The sequence below is a fragment of the Tachypleus tridentatus genome, chromosome 13 (assembly GCF_004210375.1).
Source record: "Tachypleus tridentatus isolate NWPU-2018 chromosome 13, ASM421037v1, whole genome shotgun sequence".
Taxonomy (NCBI): Eukaryota; Metazoa; Arthropoda; class Merostomata; order Xiphosura; family Limulidae; genus Tachypleus; species Tachypleus tridentatus.
The window spans coordinates 273,379,307-273,405,679 of record NC_134837.1 but is presented as its reverse complement, the minus strand read 5'-3'; the positions used below and the strand labels follow the sequence as shown (position 1 = coordinate 273,405,679).

The window sequence follows — 26,373 nt, the reverse complement described above, 5'->3', positions numbered from 1 at the left end:
ATAACTATAGATATATCTTAGCCCATTGCCATTGTAACACCCTGATGGATGCTCGAAACTTCGCATAAAATAAACTAGGTAAGTTTTGACTTAGTCATGTCAATTTATTCTTTATTATCATTTATCTAAGTTTTATTTCTCCTTCAACTCTCAATCAATAACTGTTTAATTGACAGCTTTGTTGTTTATGCTGTATTAATTTTAACCTTCAGATATTGAGACGAGTTAACATTAAACTGCAAGGAGTAAAAGAAACTTGATAGATTTTATCGTAAAACACTTTAATATATATATGATAAGACTGTATACAAACCATGTTTAACGACTTCAAACAATGAATCCTCTAACAACTGTTATAAATACCGTGGAATTCAGTAGACTTTATCAGCTGCTTTCAAGTTAAAAGTGTTGTTATATCATAGAAACAATAATAATCAATCTCATTTTGACACATTAAAGTCATATGAATAGCTGTGATGTTCATGTTTCATTCCTTATGATATGAGATGTATAATTACCGTGTAAGTAACAATATAAGAATGTCGTTAATTTTAATTCCATATAAAAAAGCATCTTTTACTATATACATATCATTTCTCTATAAGAACAATTATACTTACTTTCCAAACTTGCCTGTACTTCTTCAATAGTATTTTGTGCCTGTATTCCAGTTAAGATTGGACATAGCAGCAACTATATAATCATGAGGACCAAATACAGTTGATGTTATTATTGCATCTACGGTGAACTAAGTTAAAAGGATACAACTACAAGTGATGACACACAAAACTACCCAAGCCTATCTGTGGCTGTGGTTCGTTTTATCATTGTTTTAAAAATAAAACTTAGTACATATTTCTTATTCTATCTATTATTATTTATCTTATTATACTAATACATATCTTAACAATAAGACACTATGATGTGTTTTCCCTGGTAGTTTTGAACACACGGTACAATATTTTATAAACACAGAAACTCTCAGTAGTATACTTACACATAAAGCTATAACTTGACGCATCTTCTGCCCCATCTTCATCTGAGGTCCAGTATTGTACTACAGTTTCAGTCAGCTCTTTATATAATGGTAACCCACTGAACTCACGGGTTTATTTAGCTGTTGATACACCGATACATTTCTGTAGGAGGAGTCACACTTATTAGGAACAGCTGTATGAGGGCGTGGTCTAGTCTGTAAAATCAACTTCTCTCCTAAACCAGCTTTCGTAACATTTTTTTATTGGTTGAAAAAAACTATAGTGGGATGTATCAAAACATGCGTAAGTTGGTGGCGCAGAAGATAATCACACTTACTGTAGATATTCAAACCATGAAATAGTGTCATTTTAAAGATAACTTGAAAATAAATCAAACATGAACATCTAATTTAAACACTTAGATAAAGTTGGAACATATTTCAGTGGTGTTCAGCCATTCCATAATGTTGGTCAGGAACTTCATTGTTATTCTTTGATAAATTGTTTAGGAAAGAAGTGCTCGTTTATTAAATAACATGGTAACTGACCTTGTTAGGATAATGTCAAATTTAAAGAGATATTATCATTCGTATGCTAAATAACATCAATAACTGAAGATGATTCTGTATTAAGTAACTGACGTCGCTGAAGAAGCGTTAATTTCATAGGTTCCTTTTATTTATCTGCTTGTCCCTCTAAATCATATGCTTGACCTTGTTATATAAAACAATATGGTATGATATTAAGAATACTTTTCTTCATTCTTTTTTTGTGTTATGTAAGATAAGGTCGTTTGTTATGATATGAAAACTTGTTTCACCTAATTGTATACTTCACCTTGTTATATAATACAGAATAACGTCGCTTCCGATTCCAGTTTGCTATTGTTCTATTCTTATGTTGTTTGATATGTAAAGCTGACTCTCTAATTGTTTGTTTCCACCTCTCAGCCATCTCTTCATTGCACATTGACAAAGTGATACCAGATGACATAAGAAAAGACAAAAGAGGTATTAGAACTTCAATCTAATGCCATATTGGCATGATTCTTGAAAATAGCATGTCTCTTCTTTTTTCAGTATTGGTACCTTCATGTATTTTTATTGTTCTTTATTTTTTTTCCACGAAACAAACAGATGCACTATTTCCTATTCTTTGTTAGAATCTAGTTTTAATTTCACCCGTCAAAAGGATGGAACTCTGTAATTCTGAACAAAATCATCTTCTGTAAGGAAGTACAAAAAGGTAATAGAATAATAAGTTGACAGTCAAAGATATAAACCTTTGTCTGCCAACGTATTATAACAAAATAATATGTTAAATGAAAATGAGTAATGTCACACCTATAATATCGTCATCTGTTCCTCTTAGCCCATCCCACATCCATGTTTGGTATTCCAATGGCATAGCGAGGTCTTTGCCGGTAGAAATAACTATAAATATAATACTAGTATTATATTCTATCAATGAGGTAATAAAATATTAAGGATTCTGATACTTAGTGCTGAACGAAAGGGTTAAACCAATTTAATTCTGTTAAATATGCAACTAACTCACACAACAAGAAAAGTATAATTACTTAATATGGGCAGTTGAACAAGTATTGTTGAATCATGTTCACATTGTTCAACTAATTAACTGGAGCTCAAAAATAACTGTTGTCTTCTTCGTATTATGGTATCTACATAAATATAACAGGATTGTCTCGTGTATGTCTACTATATTTGAATTTGTGAAAACAGTGAGTGCATTATAACAATTATTACCACTACAACGTTAACGGCTGGTGATGTTGGTGATAGCTTGAATAACTAGAAAAATTCTGATATTACAAATATGTATGTTAATACTTAGATCATACTTCAAACACACGTGCATCAATGAGACCAGTTCTTCTGATTTACATGTTAAACGCTAATAATCGAGAACACGAGAGTATTTTGATATACAAAAACAAAGAATGGTATAATGTTACGCATGGTAAAATCTTCCTATGTATGTAGTGGGAATATAGGTTACCATACGGAAATATGTCATTCACGAGAGAGAAAAAAATAACATAAATCACCAGCTAACAATGATAATATACTCGAAAAATAACATAAATCACCAGCTATCAATGATAATATACTAGGAAGAAGTAGAGAATTATTATATTTACTTAGTGTTTTCTTATTGAAAACCTACAATGTGCTGAATTTTATATATTTTGTTTGTTTATCAACTGATGACAATAGTCCATGACGAATGGTTCAACTTTTTTTTTTAATGTCTGGCAAAAATTTTGTCCACCATGTTTAAATAACTTATAAATCAAATTTCACGAGTATGTGTGTCGTAAATAAACCATCAAAGTGTAGTGACAGTATTCTACTAATTATTTTTGATAAAACGTTGAATGTTTAGAATATTTAAGAGACATAAAAATGCAGGGCTTAAAATGTTAGGTAATAAAGTTTTATTTCCTCTCATATTTGTTTATTCCAATGTATGGTTTTGGCCAGGTGCATAATTCTTTACTCTGTACAGCATCTATATAATTATGTAGTTCAAATATTACAAGTGTCAACTAGATACGTTTCACAGTTGTTGATAGCTGGAGCTTATCCGAATATGGGTTTCTAGATGAAATACGTTTGTCGTTAAAGGAGAGGCAGCGTACAAATATCGTACAGATAAATATAGAGATAAAAGAGATGCAGCGTACACATATCGTACAGATAAATATAGAGAAAAATAGAACTTTAGTAGAAATGTTTTATAATAAAACACATAACACCTTAAATTATTTTTATAATAAAAGAATGATGTTTAATGTTAGCGAAAAACCATAGTAAAGAAGCTGTCAGAAGTCTGTGTTACGTACAATAATTTATTTCAGATAACTCTCAATTTATTGTATTCGTCGTACAATTTCATATAACTGTAAAGTTGAATTTAGAAGTTAAATAAATGTATAATATTTATAATATAATTTATAATATTTGCCAAGAAGATTGATACACACAATTTTAACACAATAAATTTTAATATAAAATTAAAACAATACAATTCATAATAACGATAATTAGCAATAGTTATTACAAATGATGGTTTATACACAAGAGTTTTACAAACATACAAACAATACCGAGTCTTATATCTGATCTGGACCAAATCTTCTATCGAAGTTCAGGGACAACAAATTAATTGTTTGTTGATACATCTGTGCACGTATTTTGACGGCTGGCTAATCTTGAAGAACCCGTAAGTTTTTACCGGCGACAATATTTAATGTCTTTGTATAAATACTAACCTCCTGAGTTAATTCATTGAAGTGAAACGGTTTGTAATGTTTAAAATCCGTAAACGTTTCTTGTCAAATTCTGTAGTTTCCCAATAAATAGGCGTTAACCACAATTTTTTCTTTCTCTCGGCTATCCACTTTATTCGAATGACGCGAATTTCTGGAAGTTTTAACAATGTTGATGCTCACTCTCAAGAATGTTCTACAGATGTGACTTGCGCAATACACAGCCAATGATATATATCACAGGCAAATAATAAAACTATATTGAAACAAGAGTGTGTATTAAAATAAATGTACAAAGTATATCTCTTATGTCTGATATCAAAGAAACTAGTTTCCACATTTTCTGGCGTCCTGTTTAGTCTCATGTTTTCTCCTAGTATGCGAAAATCTAGTCAACAGACGACTACGTGAATCCTGAATTTTTATGACACAGAGGATGTATGACTGACAAGTTTTTTAGGATAAGAAATGACGTTATCTTATATAACACAGGTAAAGTATATGAAGTATGAGGGGCTACCACTCTTAGAATAAAAATCATATTGTATCATGTTATACAACACAGCAAATACCATCAAAATGCTACCATTACAGAATATTTAAATTAATCGAGCACACTGGATGATTAATAAGGACAACAAATCAAAACTTGAATAAAAAACAGGTGAAGCATGCGATATTTAAAGTTCTAGATAAAATCATAAGTTGACTTATATATGTGAAAACATAAATTATTAACGACTACAACAAACACTTTATAACGAGAAATGAGTAATTCGCAATTAATTGTTCTGATAAAGTTTAGCGAATAGTATTTCTTTACATATAAACTACTTCAAAAAAAATTAATTTATTTTGTATTTTGGTATAAGATAATTTAATATTACTTATTAGAAAGTTAGAAAAATCGACCTTTAAACTGCACACATAAATACAATTTATCCAGGGATTCTATATACAGCAAATTGCTTGTAATTGTAATGCTTCATTTGTCGAGTCTACTGTAATGTTCGTCTAACAGAACATAAAATATTATTGTTGTTTCACTATTGTTTCAATATTACATTATAGATATAATGCTAACTACATTATACATATATTTTATTACTTAAATAAAACTAGAAAACAGAGAACTACAATATGTTTTATGATTAATTGAAAAAAGGCATAGACAGAGATTATTGGTGGTACATATAAGTAAAACACTATTCAGAAAACAACACTTTATATCAATACACTTGATACAGTAGTTCTAGTTTAAAATTGTTAACTTATGAACTAAAAAGAATATTTTTTATTTTTTAAATCTTAATCAATATTATCAAAACTATTCATTTCTTCCTGCTGCTATAATAATGATGTATAAGACGTGTATACTGAGGTTTTGAATTCACACATAACAAACAAACGTAAAAGTACAAAATTTATTTATTTTGTGATTAAAATTATAATTATCATATTGAGATACTGCTCGCTAACAAACGTGTTGCGATAGGACTCTTGTAACTGGAGGAAGAAGAAGAAATGTTGTGTAGTTGATGGTTATATTTTTATGATCTATTTGTGTTTAACTTTCATATGTTTAGAGGAATTAAATAAATTACACGTTGAGGTTTTATACGTTTCAGGATACTTTAAATCTTTTATTCATTTGTATATTGTAACAAGTTGTTTCTGTCCACAACTATACAGAGTGGAAACAGGAAAAAAAAAATAATACAAGTTTGTAGAATGCGGTATCAACAACTTGAGAGTTGTTAAAGAGTAGTCTGGTTCGTGTTTTGAAGTCTGTAATGCGTAGTGAAATGTAAATAATGTATCGTACACTTAGTTTCCAAGTTTGAAATGTTCATATTTTTATATCAAAGCCTCTATGTACCCTGAAAACGTGTTACGATAGGACTCTATAACTGGAAGAAGGAGAACCTGTGGTTTGATTGTTGCTAACACTTTCTCTAACATGTAAACATTATCATATTGTGATGTAATTTCACTAATAGCATTGGTTTTTGTCTTATAACTATAGATATATCTTAGCCCATTGCCATTGTAACACCCTGATGGATGCTCGAAACTTCGCATAAAATAGACTAGGTAAGTTTTGACTTAGTCATGTCAATTTATTCTTTATTATCATTTATCTAAGTTTTATTTCTCCTTCAACTCTCAATCAATAACTGTTTAATTGACAGCTTTGTTGTTTATGCTGTATTAATTTTTAACCTTCAGATATTGAGAGGAGTTAACATTAAACTGCAGAGTAGTTAAAGAAACTTGATAGATTTTATGGTAAAAACACTTTAATATATATATGATAAGACTGTATACAAACCATGTTTACGACTTCAAACAATGAATCCTCTAACAACTGTTATAGATACCGTGGAATTCAGTAGACTTTATCAGCTGCTTTCAAGTTAAAAGTGTTGTTATATCATAGAAACAATAATAATCAATCTCATTTTGACACATTAAAATCATATGAATAGCTGTGATGTTCATGTTTCATTCCTTATGATATGAGATGTATAATTACCGTGTAAATAACAATATAAGAATGTCGTTCATTTTAATTCCATATAAAAAGAATCTTTTACTATATACATATCATTTCTCTATAAGAACAATTATACTTACTTTCCAAACTTGCCTGTACTTCTTCAATAGTATTTTGTGCCTGTATTCCAGTTAAGATTGGACATAGCAGCAACTATATAATCATGAGGACCAAATACAGTTGATGTTATTATTGCATCTACGGTGAACTATGTTAAAGGATACAACTACAAGTGATGACACACAAAACTACCCAAGCCTATCTGTGGCTGTGGTTCGTTTTTTTATCATTGTTTTAAAAAAATAAAACTTAGTACATATTTCTTATTCTATCTATTATTTATCTTATTATACTAATACATACCTTAACAATAAGACACTATGATGTGTTTTCCCTGGTAGTTTTGAACACACGGTACAATATTTTATAAACACAGAAACTCTCAGTAGTATACTTACACATAAAGCTATAACTTGACGCATCTTCTGCCCCATCTTCATCTGAGGTCCAGTATTGTACTACAGGAGTTTCAGTCAGCTCTTTTGTATTTGGTAATCCACTGAACTCACGTGGTTTATTTGCTGTTGATACACCGATACATTTCTGTAGGAGGAGTCACACTTATTAGGAACAGCTGTATGAGGGCGTGGTCTAGTCTGTAAAATCAACTTCTCTTCTAAAACAGCTTTCGTAACTTTTAAATTGGTTGAAAAAAACTATAGTGGGATGTATCAAAACATGCGGAAGTTGGTGGCGCAGAAGATAATCACACTTACTGTAGATATTCAAACCATGAAATAGTGTCATTTTTTAACATGAACATCTAATTTAAACCCTTAGATAAAGTTGGAACATATTTCAGTGGTGTTCAGCCATTCCAGAATGTTGTTCAGGAACTTCATTGTTATTCTTTGATAAATTGTTTAGGCAGAATATTCAAGATGAAACTTTGTAGAATGGACTTACGAAACGCCGTTTTCTACACTTGTGTCTCCACAATAGGTAGTTGCTGTCCATTCTACAAAAAATTCTACACTTATATTTTAACAACTATCCAGTTCGATAAAACGTTAAAGGTTTTGTTAGGTGTCCTACACACTATAGGCTAATTTTAATGATAAGTAAAATTAAGATGCAATTAACATTACTTAATGAGATGATTCTATGTTAATTAACTGACGCACCTGAACAAACGTTAAGGCTAATCAAAAAACTACTTTATTCTACTTGGTAACATGATAACTGACGTTGTTGATATATTGTTAATTTTCAGTTATATTTGTACGTAACGATAGAACTGTTACGTTCTTGTTACATAAAAATACACATGTGTTCCAGTTGAAATATTTGTTACAAAATACTGACAGTCTCATTATAATGTAATATCTTGGGAATGACTGATGTACTAACTTGAAACAGAAAGTAGTGCTCGTTTATTAAATAACATGAATAACTGACCTTGTTAGGATAATGTTAAATTTAAACAGATATTACCATTCGTATGCTAAACAACTGTATTAAGTAACTGACGTCGCTGAAGAAGCGTTAATTTCATAGGTTCCTTTTATTTATCTGCTTGTCCCTGTAAATCATATGCTTCACCTTGTTATATAAAACAATATAGTATGATATTAAGAATACTTTTCATATTTCGCTTGTGTTATGTAAGATAAGGTCGTTTGTTATGATATGAAAACTTGTTTCACCTAATTGCATACTTCACCTTGTTACATAATACAGAATAACGTCAAGCTTCCTGATTCCAGTTTGCTATTGTTCTATTCTTATGTTGTTTTGATATGTAAAGCTGACTCTCTAATTGTTTGTTTCCACCTCTCAGCCATCTTCTTCACTGCACATTGACAAAGTGACACCAGATGACATAAGAAAAGACAAAAGAGGTATTAGAACTTCAATCTAATGCCATATTGGCATGATTTTTTTGAAATAGCATGTCTTTTTTTTTTAGTATTGGTACTTTCATGTATTTTTATTGTTCTTTTTTTTTTTTCCATGAAACAAACAGATGCACTATTTCCTATTCTTTGTTAGAATCTAGTTTTAATTTCACCGTCAAAGAGATGGAACTCTGTAATTCTGAACAAAATCATCTTCTGTAAGGAAGTACAAAGTAATAGAATAATAAGTTGACAGTCAAAGATATAAACCTTGTCTGCCAACGTATTATAACAAAAATAATATGTTAAATGAAAATGAGTAATGTCACACCTATAATATCGTCATCTGTTCCTCTTAATCCATCCCACATCCATGTTTGGTATTCCAATGGCATAGCGAGGTCTTTGCCGGTAGAAATAACTATAAATATAATACTAGTATTATATTCTATCAATGAGTAATAAAATATTAAGGATTCTGAAACTTGGTGCTGAACGAAAGGATTAAACCAATTTAATTCTGTTAAACAAATATGCAACTAACTCACACAACAAGAAAAGTATAATTACTTAATATGGGCAGTTGAACAAGTATTGGAGAATGATGTTCACATTGTTCAACTGATTAACTTGGAGCTAAAAAATAACTTGTTGTCTTCTTCGTATTATGGTATCTACATAAATATAACAGGATTGTCTCGTGTATGTCTACTATATTTGAATTTGTAGAAAACAGTGAGTGCATTATAACAATTACCACTACAACGTTAACGACTGGTGATGTTGGTGATAGCTTGAATAACTAGAAAAAATTCTGATATTACAAATATGTATGTTAATACTTAGATCATACTTCAAACACACGTGCATCAATGAGACCAGTTCTTCTGATTTACATGTTAAATGCTAATAATCGAGAACACGAGATATTTTGATATACAAAATAAAGAATGGTATAATGTTACGCATGGTAAAATCTTCCTATGTATGTAGTGAGAATATAGGTTACCATAAGGAAATATGTCATTCACGAGAAAGATAACATTAATCACCAGCTAACAATGATAATATACTCGAAAAACAACATAAATCACCAGCTATCAATGATAATATACTAGAAAGAAGTAGAGAATTATTATATTTACTTAGTGTTTCCTTATTGAAAACCTACAATGTGCTGAATTTTATACATTTTGTTTGTTTATCAACTGATGACAATAGTCCATGACGAATGGTTCAACTTATTTTTTTAATGTCTGGCAAAAAAATAGTCCACACAAAAATTTTGTCCATGTTTAAATAACTTATAAATCAAATTTCACAGTATGTGTGTCGTAAATAAACCATCAAAGTGTAGTGACCGTATTCTACTATTTATTTTGATAAAACGTTGAATGTTTAGAATATTAAGAGACATAAAAAATGCAGGGCTTAAAATGTTAGGTAATAAAGTTTAGTTCTAGGTAGGGACCACCTGGAGCTCACGTTGAGTCAGAGGCTTAGTAAAACTGAACGCGGTACTGACATGAAACGTATGATTGTTGTCATTGCAACGTTAAATTTTCCTCTCATATTTGTTTATTCCAATATATGGTTTTGGCCAGGTGCATAATTCTTTACTCTGTACAGCATCATATAAGTATGTAGTTCAAATATTACAAGTGTTCCCTAGATATGTTTCGCAGTTGTTGAGAGCTGGAGATTATCCAAATATGGTTTTCTAGATGAAATACGTTTGTCGTTAAGGAGAGGCAGCGTACACATATACGACAGATAAATATAGAGATAAAAAAAGAGATGCAGCGTACACATATCGTACAGATAAATATAGAGAGAAAAGAGAACTTTAGTAGAAATGTTTTACAATAAAACACATAACACCTTAAAGTATTTTTTATAATAAAGAATGATGTTTTAACTTAGTGACAAACCATAGTAAAGAAGCTGTCAGAAGTCTGTTACGTTACAAATATAATTTATTTCAGATAGGTGTATTCGTCGTACTATTTCATATAACTGTAAGGTTGAATTTAGAAGTTAAATAAATGTATAATATTTATAATATAATTTATAATATTTACCAAGAAGATTGATACACACAATTTTAACACAATAAATTTTAATATAAAAATAAAAACAATACAATTCATAATAACGATTATTAGCAATAGTTATTACAAATGATGGTTTATACACAAGAGTTTTACAAACATACAAACAATACCGAGTCTTATATCTGATCTGGAACCAAATCTTCTATTGAAGTTCAGGGTCATCAAATTAATTGTTTTTTTGATACATCTCTGCACGTATTTTGACGGCTGGCTAATTTTGAAGTACCCGTAAGTTTTCACCGGCGACAATATTTAATGTCTTTGTATAAAGACTAACCTCCTGAGTTAATTCAGTGAAGTGAAACGGTTTGTAATGCTCAAAATCCGTAAATGTTTCTCGTCAAATTCTGTAGTTTCCCAATTAACAGGCATTAACAACAATTATAGTTTCCGACCCTGTAGCTGACAAACTTCAGTTTACCAAAATAATTTTTTTCTCTGTCTCCGGCTATCCAGATTTATACGAATGACGCGAATTTCTGGAAGTTTAACAATGTTGATGCTCACTCTCAAAATGTTCTACAGATGTGACTTGCGTAATATACAGCCAATGATATATATCACAGGCAAAAAAAAAACAAACTATAATGAAACAAGAGTGTGTATTAAAATAAATGTACAAAGTAAATCTCTTATGTCTGATATCAAAGAAACTAGTTTCCACATTTACTGGTGTCCTGTTTAGTCTCATGTTTTCTCCTAGTATGCGAAAATCTAGTCATCAGACGACTACGTGAATCCTGATCTTTTATGACACAGAGGAAGTATGACTGACAAGTTTTCAGGATAAGAAATGACGTTATCTTATATAACACAGGTGAAGTATATGAAGTATGAGTGGCTACCACTCTTAGAATAAAAATCATATTGTATCATGTTATACAACACAGCAAATACCATCAAAATGCTACCATTACAGAATATTTAAATTAATCAAGCACACTGGATGATTAATAAGGACAACAAATCAAAACTTGAATAAAAACAGGTGAAGCATGCGATATTTAAAGTTCTAGATAAAAATCAATAGTTGACTTATTTGTTTTTTATTTAATATCATTACAAATAGGAGATCTTAATAAGAGAAGTGAGAGTGCTTATAAAATATGATATTTCACTCAATCGTGTAGCTTAGATCTTTTAGAGCACTCAACCACGTGGCTAAGATTCTCTACGATACCCAATCACAAAGCTATGATAGTCAATATGATCCGCAGTTTATGGACTTGCAATACTAAACTGCAAAATTTGATTCCACATCGTGAGCAGAGTTTACATAAAACATTGTGTAGCTTTGGACTTCAACAAACAACCACAATACAATGATGTGACTGTAAGTAAAGTAATATTTTATGAAAACAGTTGTCCTTAAAACTAGTATAATATACATATATATCAGGTTATAATTTGCATTACTTTCTTGCAATAAACACCAGCGTTAGTAAATCATGTTATTAAACACACGACTGGTAATATTTGTTTAATGTTAACATTCTCTTAAAACGTCAGTTCTTCTCGTAACTTAGCAAATGAGAAGTTCTAATAGAGAAATGATATGTATACAATAAAACATGCTTTTTTATATGGATTAAAAATGAACGACATTCTTATATTGTTATTTACACAGTAAATTATATATCTCATATAATAAGGAATGAAACATGAACATCACTGCTATTCATATGATTTCAATGTGTCAAAATGATATTGATTATTATTGTTTCTATGATTTAACACTTTTAACTTGAAAGCAGCTGATAAAGTCCACTGAATAACAGTTGTTGCCCCTTGCTAGTACAGCAGTATGTCTACGGATTTAGAACGCTAAAATTAGGGTTTCGATTTCCCTCGGTGGGCTCACCAGATAGCCCGATGTGGCGTTGCTATAAGAAAACAATCACAATCACAATAACAGTTGTTATAGGAATTATTGTTTTAAGTCGTTAAACATGTTATGTATAGAACTTGTATACATAACAAGTATACAAGTTTAGTTTTGACAGAACTAAACAGAACAACTGTTTACCACGACATTAAACCAGCTGCTGTAGCTGGGTTTCTGCGTCTTGTATTGGCAAGTTGGGGTAAAATAACAGTAGATTACATCAATAATCTTATTAACAGCATATTACGACGAATTGTGGAGGTCATTAGAATACGAGGATATCTAGCCAAGTACAGAATATCTAATATGAACTATTATAGGTTTATAAATGCTATTTATAATAAGGTGATGTTATATTTTGTCATTATATATGTATATGTTTTGTTGTGATAGGTGAAAGGTTAAATGTAAACATCTTTCTACAGGTGTATATATAAATTTGTTCGCCAATCTAATAAATGGTCCATGATGTACACATAACTTGTCTCATAAAACACATTACATATGTGGATGTTTAATATAACATGCGTTTCTCAGTTTGACAGCAATAACTGTATTTGTAATCTATTTGAATAATAAATATCTGATTTATTACAAAATATGAAACATTTTGTTCAAAACTGTGTTTATTATGGTTTCTAGAACTACTAAAGAAAACAACGTAGAGACATGTTGTTAAATATTTAAAAGTATAAGATAAAACATTTCTGCAATATTTAGAACTAGCAGAGTAAAGCAATATTGTAAACATATTGTTAAAATATTTCCAGTTACATAACAAGTATGTTTAGTTTGGACAGAACTAAACAGAATAACTGTTTACCACGACATTAAACCAGCTGCTGTAGCTGGGTTTCTGCGTCTTGTATTGGCAAGTTGGGGTAAAATAACAGTAGATTACATCAATAATCTTATTAACAGCATATTACGCCATATTGTTAAAGTCATTAGAACACGAGGATATCTAGCCAAGTACAGCATATCTAATATGAACTAGTAGAGGTTTATAAATGCTATTTATAATAAGGTGATGTTATATTTTTCCATTATATATGAATATTTTTTTTTTGTTGTAACAGGTGAAAGGTTAAATGTAAACATCTTTCTACAGGTGTATATATAAAATTTGTTCGCCAATCTAATAAATGGTCCATGATGTACACATAACTTGTTTCATAAAACACATTACATATGTGGATGTTTAATATAACATGCGTTTCTCAGTTTGACAGCAATAACTGTATTTGCAATCTATTTGAATAGCAAATATCTGATTTATTACAAAATATGAAACATTTTGTTCAGTGTTTACCATGGTTTCTAGGACTACTAACATTCTACGTAAAGCCATATTGTTAAAATATTTACAGTATAAGATAAAACATTTCTGCAATATTTAGAACTAGCAGAGTAAAGCAATATTGTAGCATATTGTTAAAATATTTCAGTTACCAGAGGAAAACATTCTAGTGCCATATTGTTAAAATATTTACAAGTTACTAGAGAAAGCATTATTGCAATATTTAGAACTAGCAGAGTAAAGCAATATTGTAGCATATTGTTAAAATATTTCCAGTTACCAGAGGAAAACATTCTAGTGCCATATTGTTAAAATATTTACAAGTTCTAGAGAAAGCATTATTGAAATATCTAGAACTAGCAGAGTAAAGCAATATTGTAACATATTGTTAAAATATTTCCAGTTACCAGAGGAAAATATTCTAGTGCGATATTGTTAAAATATTTACAAGTTCTAGAGAAAGCATTATTGAAATATCTAGAACTAGCAGAGTAAAGCAATATTGTAGCATATTGTTAAAATATTTCCAGTTACCATAGAAAACTTTCTAATGTCATATTGCTAAAATATTTAAAACTAAGAGAAATAAAAAAGTGTGAGGTATAATATTTATTATTCTAGTGAGGTGAATTCAAGAGGCAAAATAAGAAAACCTTACTTAGCTCTAAGAGCGAGCTCGACTCGCAATCTACATGACGCTGGTTTGAATCCACGTTGCACCAAACATGCTCACCTTTTAGACCTAGACGTGTTTTTATGTTGAGTTCAATTCCAATATTAGTTAGTAAAGAGTATTCTGAGAGTTGGCGGTGGATAGTGATGATTAGCTGTCTTCTTTAAATTTGGGAAGGCTCGCGCAAATAGCCTTCGTGTAGCTTTGCGTGAAATAAAAAAAAAACAAACGAAACAGTTATAAGAATCTTCCGATTTAAAACTACTCACGTATTCCGATTATCTCTGTATTCAGTTACGTTATCACTGGTGTTAGAACAATTATTATATAAATAAAATAAATATTCGGGTATTTTTATGTGTCATCATTTGTATTTGTGTCATTTCAGTTTCGTTCCCAATACGTATGTAAATTCCAAATGTATCTGGTGCCTACAATTATATAGTTGCTGCTATGTTTAATCTCAGCTCCAATACCGGCACAGAATACTATTGAAGAAGTAAGGGAACGTTTGGGATGCAAGTGTAATTGTTCTAATAGGAAATGATATGTATACAATAAAACATGCTTTTTATATGGATTGAAAATGAACGACATTCTTATATTGTTATTTACACAGTAAATTATATATCTCATATAATAAGGAATGAAACATGAACATCACTGCTATTCATATGATTTCAATGTGTCAAAATGATATTGATTATTATTGTTTCTATGATTTAACACTTTTAACTTGAAAGCAGCTGATAAAGTCCACTGAATAACAGTTGTTGCCCCTTGCTAGTACAGCGGTATGTCTACAGATTTAGAACGCTAAAATTAGGGTTTCGATTTCCCTCGGTGGGCTCACCAGATAGCCCGATGTGGCGTTGCTATAAGAAAACAATCACAATCACAATAACAGTTGTTATAGGAATTATTGTTTTAAGTCGTTAAACATGTTATGTATAGAACTTTAATAAGTTCTGTATCTGATGTGTCACACAACAAAGTTTTATAGTTAACAATAAGCAGTTAGATTGTTTATTATTTGGCTGTTTACTTAACAACAAATGGTCTTGAAACAAATTTCGTTAATATTAAATATATTTTCTTTAAGTATTAGAAACTGTTTTATTGTCTACTAATTTAACAATCGTATTTCCTAATCAATGTAATATGTTTACGTATTGAAATTAGATAACTTAAGATGTAACACAAACCCAACCATGAAATATTATAAATTGGGTGGTGATGGTTAGTTACCTCTCTCTTGTCTTACACTGCTGAATTGGGGCGGCTAGCAAGCTCTTGGGCTACTCTTTATCAACGAATAGTGGTATTGACCGTCACATTATAACCCCTCACGGCTGAAAGGGCGAGCACATTTGGTATGACAGGGTTTCGAACCCGCAACCCTCAGATAACGAGTCGAGTGCCTTAACCAGCTATGCTGGGCCTCTTCCTCTTTAAAGACAAGAGTTTGTATGTCAACTATTTATGTTTAATAAAAGCATTTCAAAAAATATTTTTAAGGTCGTGTTTTAATTTATTACGAATATCTATCCACTCATGCTTTTCTTGAGGAACTTTTCGTGTTTTCATAATGTTTTAGAACACCGTTGTAAATTACGTATTTTCTAATGTACGACTTTAGATTCAATAAATGAATATTTCTATTATTATTTTAAACTTAGAAATTATGTTTTAGAAAGAAAAAAAATGAGGGCTTCATAAAATATTGCTAAAAAAATAAAAAGTCGCATGAATTGTAACTTGTTATTGAACCTACAATCAAAATTTAGTTTTTGTTTCTGTTGCTCAAAGCAGTAGCAACGTGAACCGTACATGTGATATAATCCTCTAGAGGGCAGGGTTGTTGATGTTTTTGGGAAAGTTTCCTCGAGTTATTTGCACTGAACGATCATCAGCTAAAGTCATTGTCATAAACGTTTGGAACTTTTAGTAGATAATATATGTGAAAACATAAATTATTAACGACTACAACAAACTTTTTATAACGAGAAATGAGTAATTCGCAATTAATTGTTCTGATAAAGCGAATAGTATTTCTTTACATATAAACCACTTCAAAAATTAATTTATTTTGTATTTTGAGTATAAGATAATTTAATATTACTTATTAGAAAGTTAGAAAAAAACGACCTTTAAACGTCACATATAAATACAATTTATCCAGGGATTCTATATACAGCAAATTGCTTGTAATTGTAATGCTTCATTTGTCGAGTCTACTGTAATGTTCGTCTAACAATACATAAAATATTATTGTTGTTTCACTATTGTTTCAATATTACATTATAGATATAATGCTAACTACATTATACATATATTTATTACTTAAATAAACTATAAAACAGAGAAACTACAATATGTTTTATGATTAATTGAAAAAAGGCATAGACAGAGATTATTGGTGGTACATATAAGTAAAACACTATTCAGAAAACAACACTTTATATCAATACACTTGATACGAGTAGTTCTAGTTTAAAAATTATGTACTCCATTGTACAACTCAAAGTTATAATTTGTTTCTAACATTTTTGGAAGCTTTGTATCCTTTCATATCGAATTCTTTGTCTCTTAGCAGCATCTATTTTCAGTCTATGTGTCATTTTGGTTTAAATAAAACACTGTGGTTCTCCTTGTTTAAGTGATATATGTTGTGTGCCGACTTACAATACTAAAACCGGATATCGATACCCGTGGTTGGTAGAGCACGGACAGCCGATTGTATAGTTTTATAAAAGAAAGACGTGGTTTAAAGATGCCACTGAATTATATTATTCTTCTTTGCAGGCGGCATGATGTTTGTCAGCTTTTAATATTTGGTTTTGTAGTTACCAACAAACAAACACATTGTCATGATATTTCACTGTATATCATGGCTGCTTAACGTTGTTAAAGTAAAGTTAACTTTAAATAGAAATTATTGTTTGTTTAAAGACTAACACGAACAGTTCATCTTTATCGTTAACAGATGCAACTCTTCAAGAGGTTTCACATGTTTTCGTTTGAGAATGTTCTCAAGAAAGTAACGAGAATGATAACCCGTTACATAATTAATGTAATGTAATTGTTTTATGAACAACTGTTGAATACAAAGTATTCTGTGGCGTAACATTATGTTTTAGATGTCGTCTACACATTGTTTTGTTTTAACTCTGTCCACAATATTGAATCAAACTCTGTTGTAAGTCCAATGTAGCTTTGTGATTGGGTATGATAGAGTATCGTATCTACGTGATTGGGTATCATAGAGGATTTTAGCTACGTGATTGGGTACCATAGAGGATTGTAGATATGTGATTGGGTGAGGCTCTCGCTATATTTACTATATTTCTGTGTTGAATAATATAAAGTAGTCTGACTTATATCTAAGAAGACCTTCCTTGTTTACTTAACAGGAAGTAGGAAGGATAAGTCATATTATTTTACGAATTAAATTATCTTGTTTAACACAGCGAAATATTTTAGGAAATAGAAACAAATTTTCTTAGGATACAAATCATACTACAGTACTGTATTAAAGTCTTAGGACAAGAGAACATTTTGTCATTCTTTCCAATTTATGGGAATATTCTACATCACACCACTGAATGTAAACTTCAATACTGTGGTAATGTTTCACTGATCCCTGCTGACAACTGAATGAGTCAGGGTAAGAATACTTATTATTCTTTAGAATTCTCATATCATTGTACCAAATGCATGTCATAAGAGATATGCTTGAATGAATATGCTGATCAAATTATGAGTCTGAAGTAAGTGTCATGGTACCTCCATATAGTGTCTTAATCATACAGAAAGAAGCTAGCCCAAGGTACCTGTATATTCTAGAATAAATCAATTTAAATGTCACTACACAAATATACCTTGATAAAAGAGTATTTTACACAATATGTATTAAATTTTGTTGTTATTTGAAATAATCACGGACCAACAAACGTAGAGAATTGTCACCGGAGCTGAGAGTTCGCAACATTGCATTACATGATTCGAGTTGGACACCCCGAAAAATTGTTGCAGACTTGAAATGCCCCCCTCCAAACGTCGTCAGTCACACCCTATATCGCGAGAGGTAAATTTCAAAATACGAAAGGAAGGAGTAGAACACCAAAATTCAATAATACTGATGTTAAGTATCTTTGTTAATGAAGCCTTCAGGATAAAAGCAAGACTGCCACTGATGGGCCTGGCATGGCCAAGCGTGTTAAGGCGTGTAATCTGAGGGTCGCGGGTTCGATTCCCGTCGCGCCAAACATGCTCGCCCTTTCAGCCGTCACATTATAACGCCCAATCCCACTATTCGTTGGTAAAAGAGTAGCCCAAGAGTTGGCGGTGGGTGGTGATGACTAGCTGCCTTCCCTCTTACACTGCCAAATTAGGGACGGCTAGCACAGATAGCCCTCGAGTAGCTTTGTGCGAAATTCAAAAACAAACAAAACAAACTGCCACTGATCTCAAGCGTAAGCTAAACAACCATGTACCAAATGACAGAAAAGTGTCCAGATCTCCAGTATCAAGAAGAGCCAATGAGAATGTGATATTTACTCATGCAGCAGTTTACACGTGTTGTCAAGAGAGTGAAACTTACTAACTACAATTATACGTCATTTCTATAAACTTAAATTTAGTAGATTAACCTAAACATTTGAAATATATTTGCTGATTCCTAGATCTTCTCGATCGGAAAGTAACAACTAGAAATATCTTTACAATGTTTATATTTGGATTTAAACCTTTGTCTACGCCCGTATTAAAATATTTTTTTATGGATGTAGATTTGGTCTATTTGGATTTTCGCAAAGCATTTAACAAAGTGTCACATAAAAGGCTTTTAAAGAAACTTATCTCTATATGAGTTGCTAGTGTTAAGACAAATAATATTTTAGGTTGTATCTTCAAAAATATTTAATACAAGTTGAATGAAGTTATAATTTCATTGTACAAGCCACTGGTTTGGCCACGTTTGGAGTATTGTGTTCAGTCTTGTTTTCCTTACCTTAGGGAAAACATATAACTGTTGGTTCAGAAGAGGGTTACTAAAATGGTATCTGGGATAGATAAGTTTTCATATGTTGGGGTATAAGATACTCAAAATTGTTTTCTCTTGAAAACAGAACAATTGGAGGTGATTTAAGACCTAAAATCTTTAAAAAACTGATATTGTTGATGCATCTACATTTTTCATATCTAACAACGAGAATTATGGAACTAGGTGAGACAAACTGAGATTTAGGCAAGGCAGCGCCGTCTTCAGCTAAGTTGTGGAAGTAGTAAATTTGAGTGAGTTAAGAAATATTAGATAGATATATAAATGATAGTATTTTGCTTTAATTTTTATATCTTTTAAAAGTTATTTTTGATTTTTTGTACAGGACGGAACAACCAAGGTGGACCAATAGGTCCCTTGTTTTCCCTAAACATTATGTTATGCACTAACCATCTAACTATGTTTTTAATATGCTCGCCCTTTCATTTGTGAGGACGTTATAAAGTAACGGTAAATCCCACTATGTATTGGTAAGAGTAGCCAAGATTTGGCAGTTTGTGGTGATGACTAGCTGCCTTCCTTCTAGTCTGACAGTGCTAAACAGGGGAGAGCTAACGCAGGTAGCCCTTGTGTAACTTTGTGCGATATTCAAAATAGAAAACAAAATAAACAATAATGTTATTCTTCAGCATCTAATTAAAAAAACAAAAACATTTTATGATCTTTCCTAACATAAAAATTATTTTACAAACTGTGTAAGAGACGACTCCACTAAATTTCTGTAAATAATTTGTACACGTTTTGGAATTTACAAATAAATTCATATTGATGCCGCTTAAATAATGAAGCAATGTTTTCTAATTTAGGCCTAACAGAGAGAATTCAAACCTTAAGGGAAATTACATCGAAGGGATTGTTCAGTTAATGTGTGCTATTACCATGAATATTTTTACCGCTCTACAGAGGTTGTTCCAATATAAAATGTTTCTTTAGAAACACATGAGCAGATATTTGTAATAAATTAAAACATGACAACACAAAATAATAATTTTTAAAACGCTTTTATTAAACATTAAAAGTTGACAGACAATTTCCCGCCTCCAAAGAAGAATAACTGGGATTTCAGTGACTTCTATAAATCAGTTGATCTGATGTTAGCTTATCATAACAATACGTGAGTATAAAATCTGTAGTTTAGTGGATGCCGTTAACTGCATACATAATACACTGAAAAAATAAGTAGATTAAATATAGTTTCACTGAGCAGGAACTAAAACAGGTTTTGCTACATTTTGTAATAGTTCATCATTAGGTTTGTGTGACATCTTAACTTGTCTATATTCAATACGTAAAAAAATTACATTGATTAGGAAATACGATTGTTAAATTAGTAGACAATAAAACAGTTTCTAATACTTAAAGAAAATATATTTAATATTAACGAAATATTGTTTCAAGACCATTTGTTGTTAAGTAAACAGCCAAATAATAAACAATCTAACTGCTTATTGTTAACTACAAAACTTTGTTGTGTGACACATCAGATATGGAACTTATTAAAATGTATCATAATAATATGAACCAACATTCGATTACTAAAGTTGTTTTTCAAAACTTAAAAGAATCGAATCTTAGTTTGAATATTTATCTATAATATAATACAAGTCCTTACCAGAGGAGTAATTCTCTCAGTACTTGACACAACAACATTTTATTTCCAACTTTTACATCGACGTCCCCAACCCTTCTCGCCTTTTCCACAACAACGACCTTTACGTTTTCCACAACCTTTGAAGTTTTTGTCATTTTCTTCATCTTCAACATAATTCATGAAATAATTAATTAATCATTTGATCCCCATTGTTACAACTCTAAAATATTTATACTTTAATGTTAGAATAATTAAAAACACATCTAGCTTAACTTCTGTAACTGTAAAATAAAATCTGAACGGTCGTTTATTTACATGAGGAATAAGCAGCCAATTTGGTTTGGTCACTTTTGCACAAACGTGCAGAGTGGCTTTGGGCGATGTGTAGGTCACGTGCATCGATCCCCAGGTTTTCGTGTTGCAAGACTTGAAGGTTATTAGTGTGTCACCGGAATAAAACGGTCAGTTATAGCCATTACTATTCGTAGCTAGTGCCTAACAGACGGTAATTGTTCTACCAATATTTTGTGTCACAAGTGCCTCAACAGCCTGTTTTGAACAAAAATATCAAAAAAAGAAAAAAAGGGTGATTGACTTTTACTTTTACAACGCACCTGCAGTGTTGACAGTGTGTACTCTAGTAGCGCGTCCTCACGTATCGAATCTCTGACCAGGGTTAAACTGGGACTGAAAAGTCCGAAACAAAGTTCAGACTCTTGAAGATTCGCACCATTACTATTCCTGGCCTTCTGGTTTGAATGTCAAAGTGGATAACAAAATGGAGTTACACCTCTTTCAAATTCCATTTTAGCCACTACTGCAGGCTCTTCACTCCCAAAGTTAGTTAGGCCTAGTCCTAGTTATTTTAAAACCATCATTTCAAAAAAATGTTTATTTTGTTAATTATTAGAAAAAAATTAAATAAGATAAAACTCTTCCATTCTGGAAACATAGGAGTAAATATTAATTTTTAAAGGAGTATTATTAAATTTGTTACGTGTTTTGGAATATTAACTGACGATTTTGTTCTCTTTGAAATATTTATAGGTATAACCATAAGCCAAACATGCGTATTACAAATCACATAAACTGCGGATAACCTAGGAGAAACAAAACTTAGAACAAAAATTTCGTTCCCGGACACGTCCTTCTCCACTGGCAAAGCGACATGTCTGAGAACTTAAAAAATTAGAAAATGGGTTTTGATACCAGTGGTTGGTAGAACACCGAAAGCCTATTTCGTACTTTCAGGCTTAATTATAAACAAAAAACTTCAAATATCTGATTTGGTAACACGAATGGATAAGTTAAGAGAAATATATCCTTGATTAATTTCTAGTTTAAGTATTACAGTCATTAATTCTGAACTTATTGTTCCTTAACAAAAAATTATTTTTTGTTTCTAATATTTTCCTACTTTCTGTGTTTATATATTTATTTATAATTCCTTATATTTTTAACATTGTTATATATACTTTATCTTGTTGGTCATGTGAAGTATTTATTACATATCTGTGGTTACACTTTATTTTCATATACAAACACTTATTAAAACGTAAGATTATCAAAATTGTTGTATTTGAAAATAATTTAAAATAAGTCCCAAAAATAGCAAGAAGACAAACTAACAGTCTTCAGTGATACATAATTATGAACTTAAATGTTATTCAAAACAACACGTATCATTAAGACAGAAAACTAAGTTTCACCTGAAGTTTTAGTCTCACACATGGGAAAAAATCTATTTGTGTCACAAGTACTTTGAAAAAAATATCCCCTCAGGAGCATAACACACTTCAAGTCCTTGTTTCGCGGTGGTGTTATGAAAGGCCAGTCGTCACTATTACCGATTACGTTTTGGTTTTCGTCCGTCAGAAGAGTGCCATTCAAAAAAACTCCAGTGGCAGCAATTAAATACGTCTTTTCCAAATACGTAGCCACCTGTTTAGCCAGTTCAGGAGTTTGGGGGGATAGCAGCTCTTCCCCCCCTATAAGTTCACAGAACATGTAAACAGCTTCGATATTCGTTAAGGATGTTGGATACACATTATAACAGGTGTCGTTAACACAGTAGGAAACATCGGCTGTAAAAAATACACATTTGTTTATTGTTCAAACAATGATGTTTTCAATAAAGTCAACTTTGACAACAATACTGTTATTGTTGTGATGTGCAAACATACAATGAGTTCAATAGATATTGTCACAGAATCAACCAAGTTGATAACTATATTATAAATATTAATTATAATAGAAGGATAAATATAAAGTTTTGTTGCTCTAGACGCAGAGGTGTATTATATTTCACTGACGTAAATCCAACATTGTAATATATCAAGGAAATCTCACGACAATAGCTATATTAAGTTTCTAAATAACTAACCAATCTAAACAGAAAATTATATGAATCTTCTGTAGAGATCTGAAATCATAAATTACTATAATATAACACAAATGTTAATGATGTGAAGAACCAGATTATTTAAATTAATTTATAACTAGACGGTTCCATCAATGATACGTTTCTCGTTATATTATACAAAGATACGTGCTTCAACATACCTTTAGGAATTTCACAGAGACTCCAACCTGAGATATGTGAATCAGTTATTTCCCACTTGAAACTAGAACTTCTTTTCATTGCTACTTTACCATTTTCTACTGTTTGTGGTTGAGAAGTTCCCAAAAGATTAATAAAAGCCGAATTGTTTACTGTCTCTTCTTGAGACAGACCAAGCCACACTGGACTATCATCGGTTATTGTTCTGCTGGCCAAATCCATAAGGAACTTCGCTGTTTCTTCATCAGAAGGCGTAGCCGGTGTCATTCCGTAAAATCTGCAAACTTGTGACACATATATTTTCCAAGATGATAAAATAGGCCCATCCGTTTTATATTGTAACACGTTGTTTCAGTACAGTCCAGAACTACACAAAGTAGAAACAATCAGGAACAATAAGTGACATAATTTTGAAATAATGCTAGTGTTACCGGACTAAAAATCAATAACATTATGAACAACTAGAGAGTGAAGACAGAAGACTAGTTCATGTTCTCACGTCTTTTACATGTAGCTATATGTAAATAACGTGTATTACACTTTATTTTATATAAAAGTACGTTCTTGTCCAGTTTGTTAACTTATGAACTAAAAGGAATATTTTTTATTTTTTAAATCTTAATCAATATTATAAAACCATTCATTTCTTCCTGCTAAGCTATAATAATGATGTATAAGACGTGTATACTGAAGGTTTTGAATTCACACATAACAAACAAACGTAAAAGTACAAAATTTATTTATAAAAGAATTACGAAAACTTGTAAATAAATTAATGTGATTAAAATTATAATTATCATATTGAGATACTGCTCGCTAACAAACGTGTTGCGATAGGACTCTTGTAACTGGAGGAAGAAGAAATGTTGTGTAGTTGATGGTTATATTTTTATGATCTATTTGTGTTTAACTTTCATATGTTTAGAGGAATTAAATAAATTACACGTTGAGGTTTTATACGTTTCCCAGGATACTTTAAATCTTTTATTCATTTGTATATTGTAACAAGTTGTTTCTGTCCACAACTATACAGAGTGGAAACATGAAAAAACTAAAAATACAAGTTTGTAGGAATGCGGTATCAACAACTTGAGAGTTGTTAAAGAGTAGTCTGGTTCTGTTTTGAAGTCTGTAATGCGTAGTGAAATGTAAATAATGTATCGTACACTTAGTTTCAGAGTTTGAAATGTTCATATTTTTTATATCAAAACCTCTATGTACCCTGAAAACGTGTTACGATAGGACTCTATAACTGGAAGAAGGAGAACCTGTGGTTTGATTGTTGCTAACACTTTCTAACATGTAAACATTATCATATTGTGATGTAATTTCACTAATAGCATTGGTTTTTTTTCTTATAACTATAGATATATCTTAGCCAAATGCCATTGTAACACCCTGATGGATGCTCGAAACTTCGCATAAAAATAAACTAGGTAAGTTTTGACTTAGTCATGTCAATTTATTCTTTATTATCATTTATCTAAGTTTTATTTCTCCTTCAACTCTGAATCAATAACTGTTTAATTGACAGCTTTGTTGTTTATGCTGTATTAATTTTTAACCTTCAGATATTGAGACGAGTTAACATTAAACTGCAGAGAGTAAAAGAAACTTGATAGATTTTATGGTAAAACACTTTAATATATATATGATAAGACTGTATACAAACCATGTTTAACGACTTCAAACAATGAATCCTCTAACAACTGTTATAGATACCGTGGAATTCAGTAGACTTTATCAGCTGCTTTCAAGTTAAAAGTGTTGTTATATCATAGAAACAATAATAATCAATCTCATTTTGACACATTAAAATCATATGAATAGCTGTGATGTTCATGTTTCATTCCTTATGATATGAGATGTATATTACCGTGTAAATAACAATATAAGAATGTCGTTCATTTTAATTCCATATAAAAAGCATCTTTACTATATACATATCATTTCTCTATAAGAACAATTATACTTACTTTCCAAACTTGCCTGTATTTCTTCAATAGTATTTTGTGCCTGTATTCCAGTTAAGATTGGACATAGCAGCAACTATATAATCATGAGGACCCCAAATGTTGTTATTATTGCATCTACGGTGAACTAAGTTAAAAGGATACAACTACAAGTGATGACACACAAAACTACCCAAGCCTATCTGTGGCTGTGGTTCGTTTTATCATTGTTTTAAAAATAAAACTTAGTACATATTTCTTATTCTATCTATTATTATTTATCTTATTATACTAATACATATCTTAACAATAAGACACTATGATATGTTTTCCTGGTAGTTTTGAACACACGGTACAATTTTTATAAACACAGAAACTCTCAGTAGTATACTTACATATAAAGCTATAACTTGACGCATCTTCTGCCCCATCTTCATCTGAGGTCCAGTATTGTACTACAGGAGTTTCAGTCAGCTCTTTGTATATTGGTAACCCACTGAACTCACGGGTTT

At 30.9% G+C, this 26,373-nt stretch overlaps 1 protein-coding gene and 1 long non-coding RNA gene across 3 annotated transcripts in view; both read right to left on the bottom strand.

The window, feature by feature from the left end:
- The window catches only part of LOC143239005 (uncharacterized), a 58,258-nt gene extending 31,885 nt beyond the window's left edge, over positions 1 to 26,373 (bottom strand). The window contains exons 1-4 of one of the 2 annotated variants that reach the window (XM_076479721.1): positions 26,257 to 26,373; positions 25,886 to 25,958; positions 23,912 to 24,276; positions 23,338 to 23,433 (exon numbers count right to left, since the gene is read on the bottom strand). In XM_076479721.1, the coding sequence (XP_076335836.1) occupies positions 24,173 to 24,276; positions 25,886 to 25,958; positions 26,257 to 26,298 (219 nt within the window). In that variant the 5' untranslated portion in view covers positions 26,299 to 26,373 and the 3' untranslated portion in view covers positions 23,338 to 23,433; positions 23,912 to 24,172. Of the gene's footprint in view, positions 1 to 23,337; positions 23,434 to 23,911; positions 24,277 to 25,885; positions 25,959 to 26,256 lie in introns of those variants that run through there. The other variant, XM_076479720.1, reaches the window with a different exon arrangement.
- LOC143239006 (uncharacterized) lies at positions 20,741 to 23,327 on the bottom strand. Its single transcript, XR_013020905.1, has 3 exons — positions 23,059 to 23,327; positions 21,371 to 21,513; positions 20,741 to 20,925 (listed from the first exon to the last, which is right to left on the bottom strand). It is a non-coding gene; the product is annotated as an uncharacterized LOC143239006 (long non-coding RNA).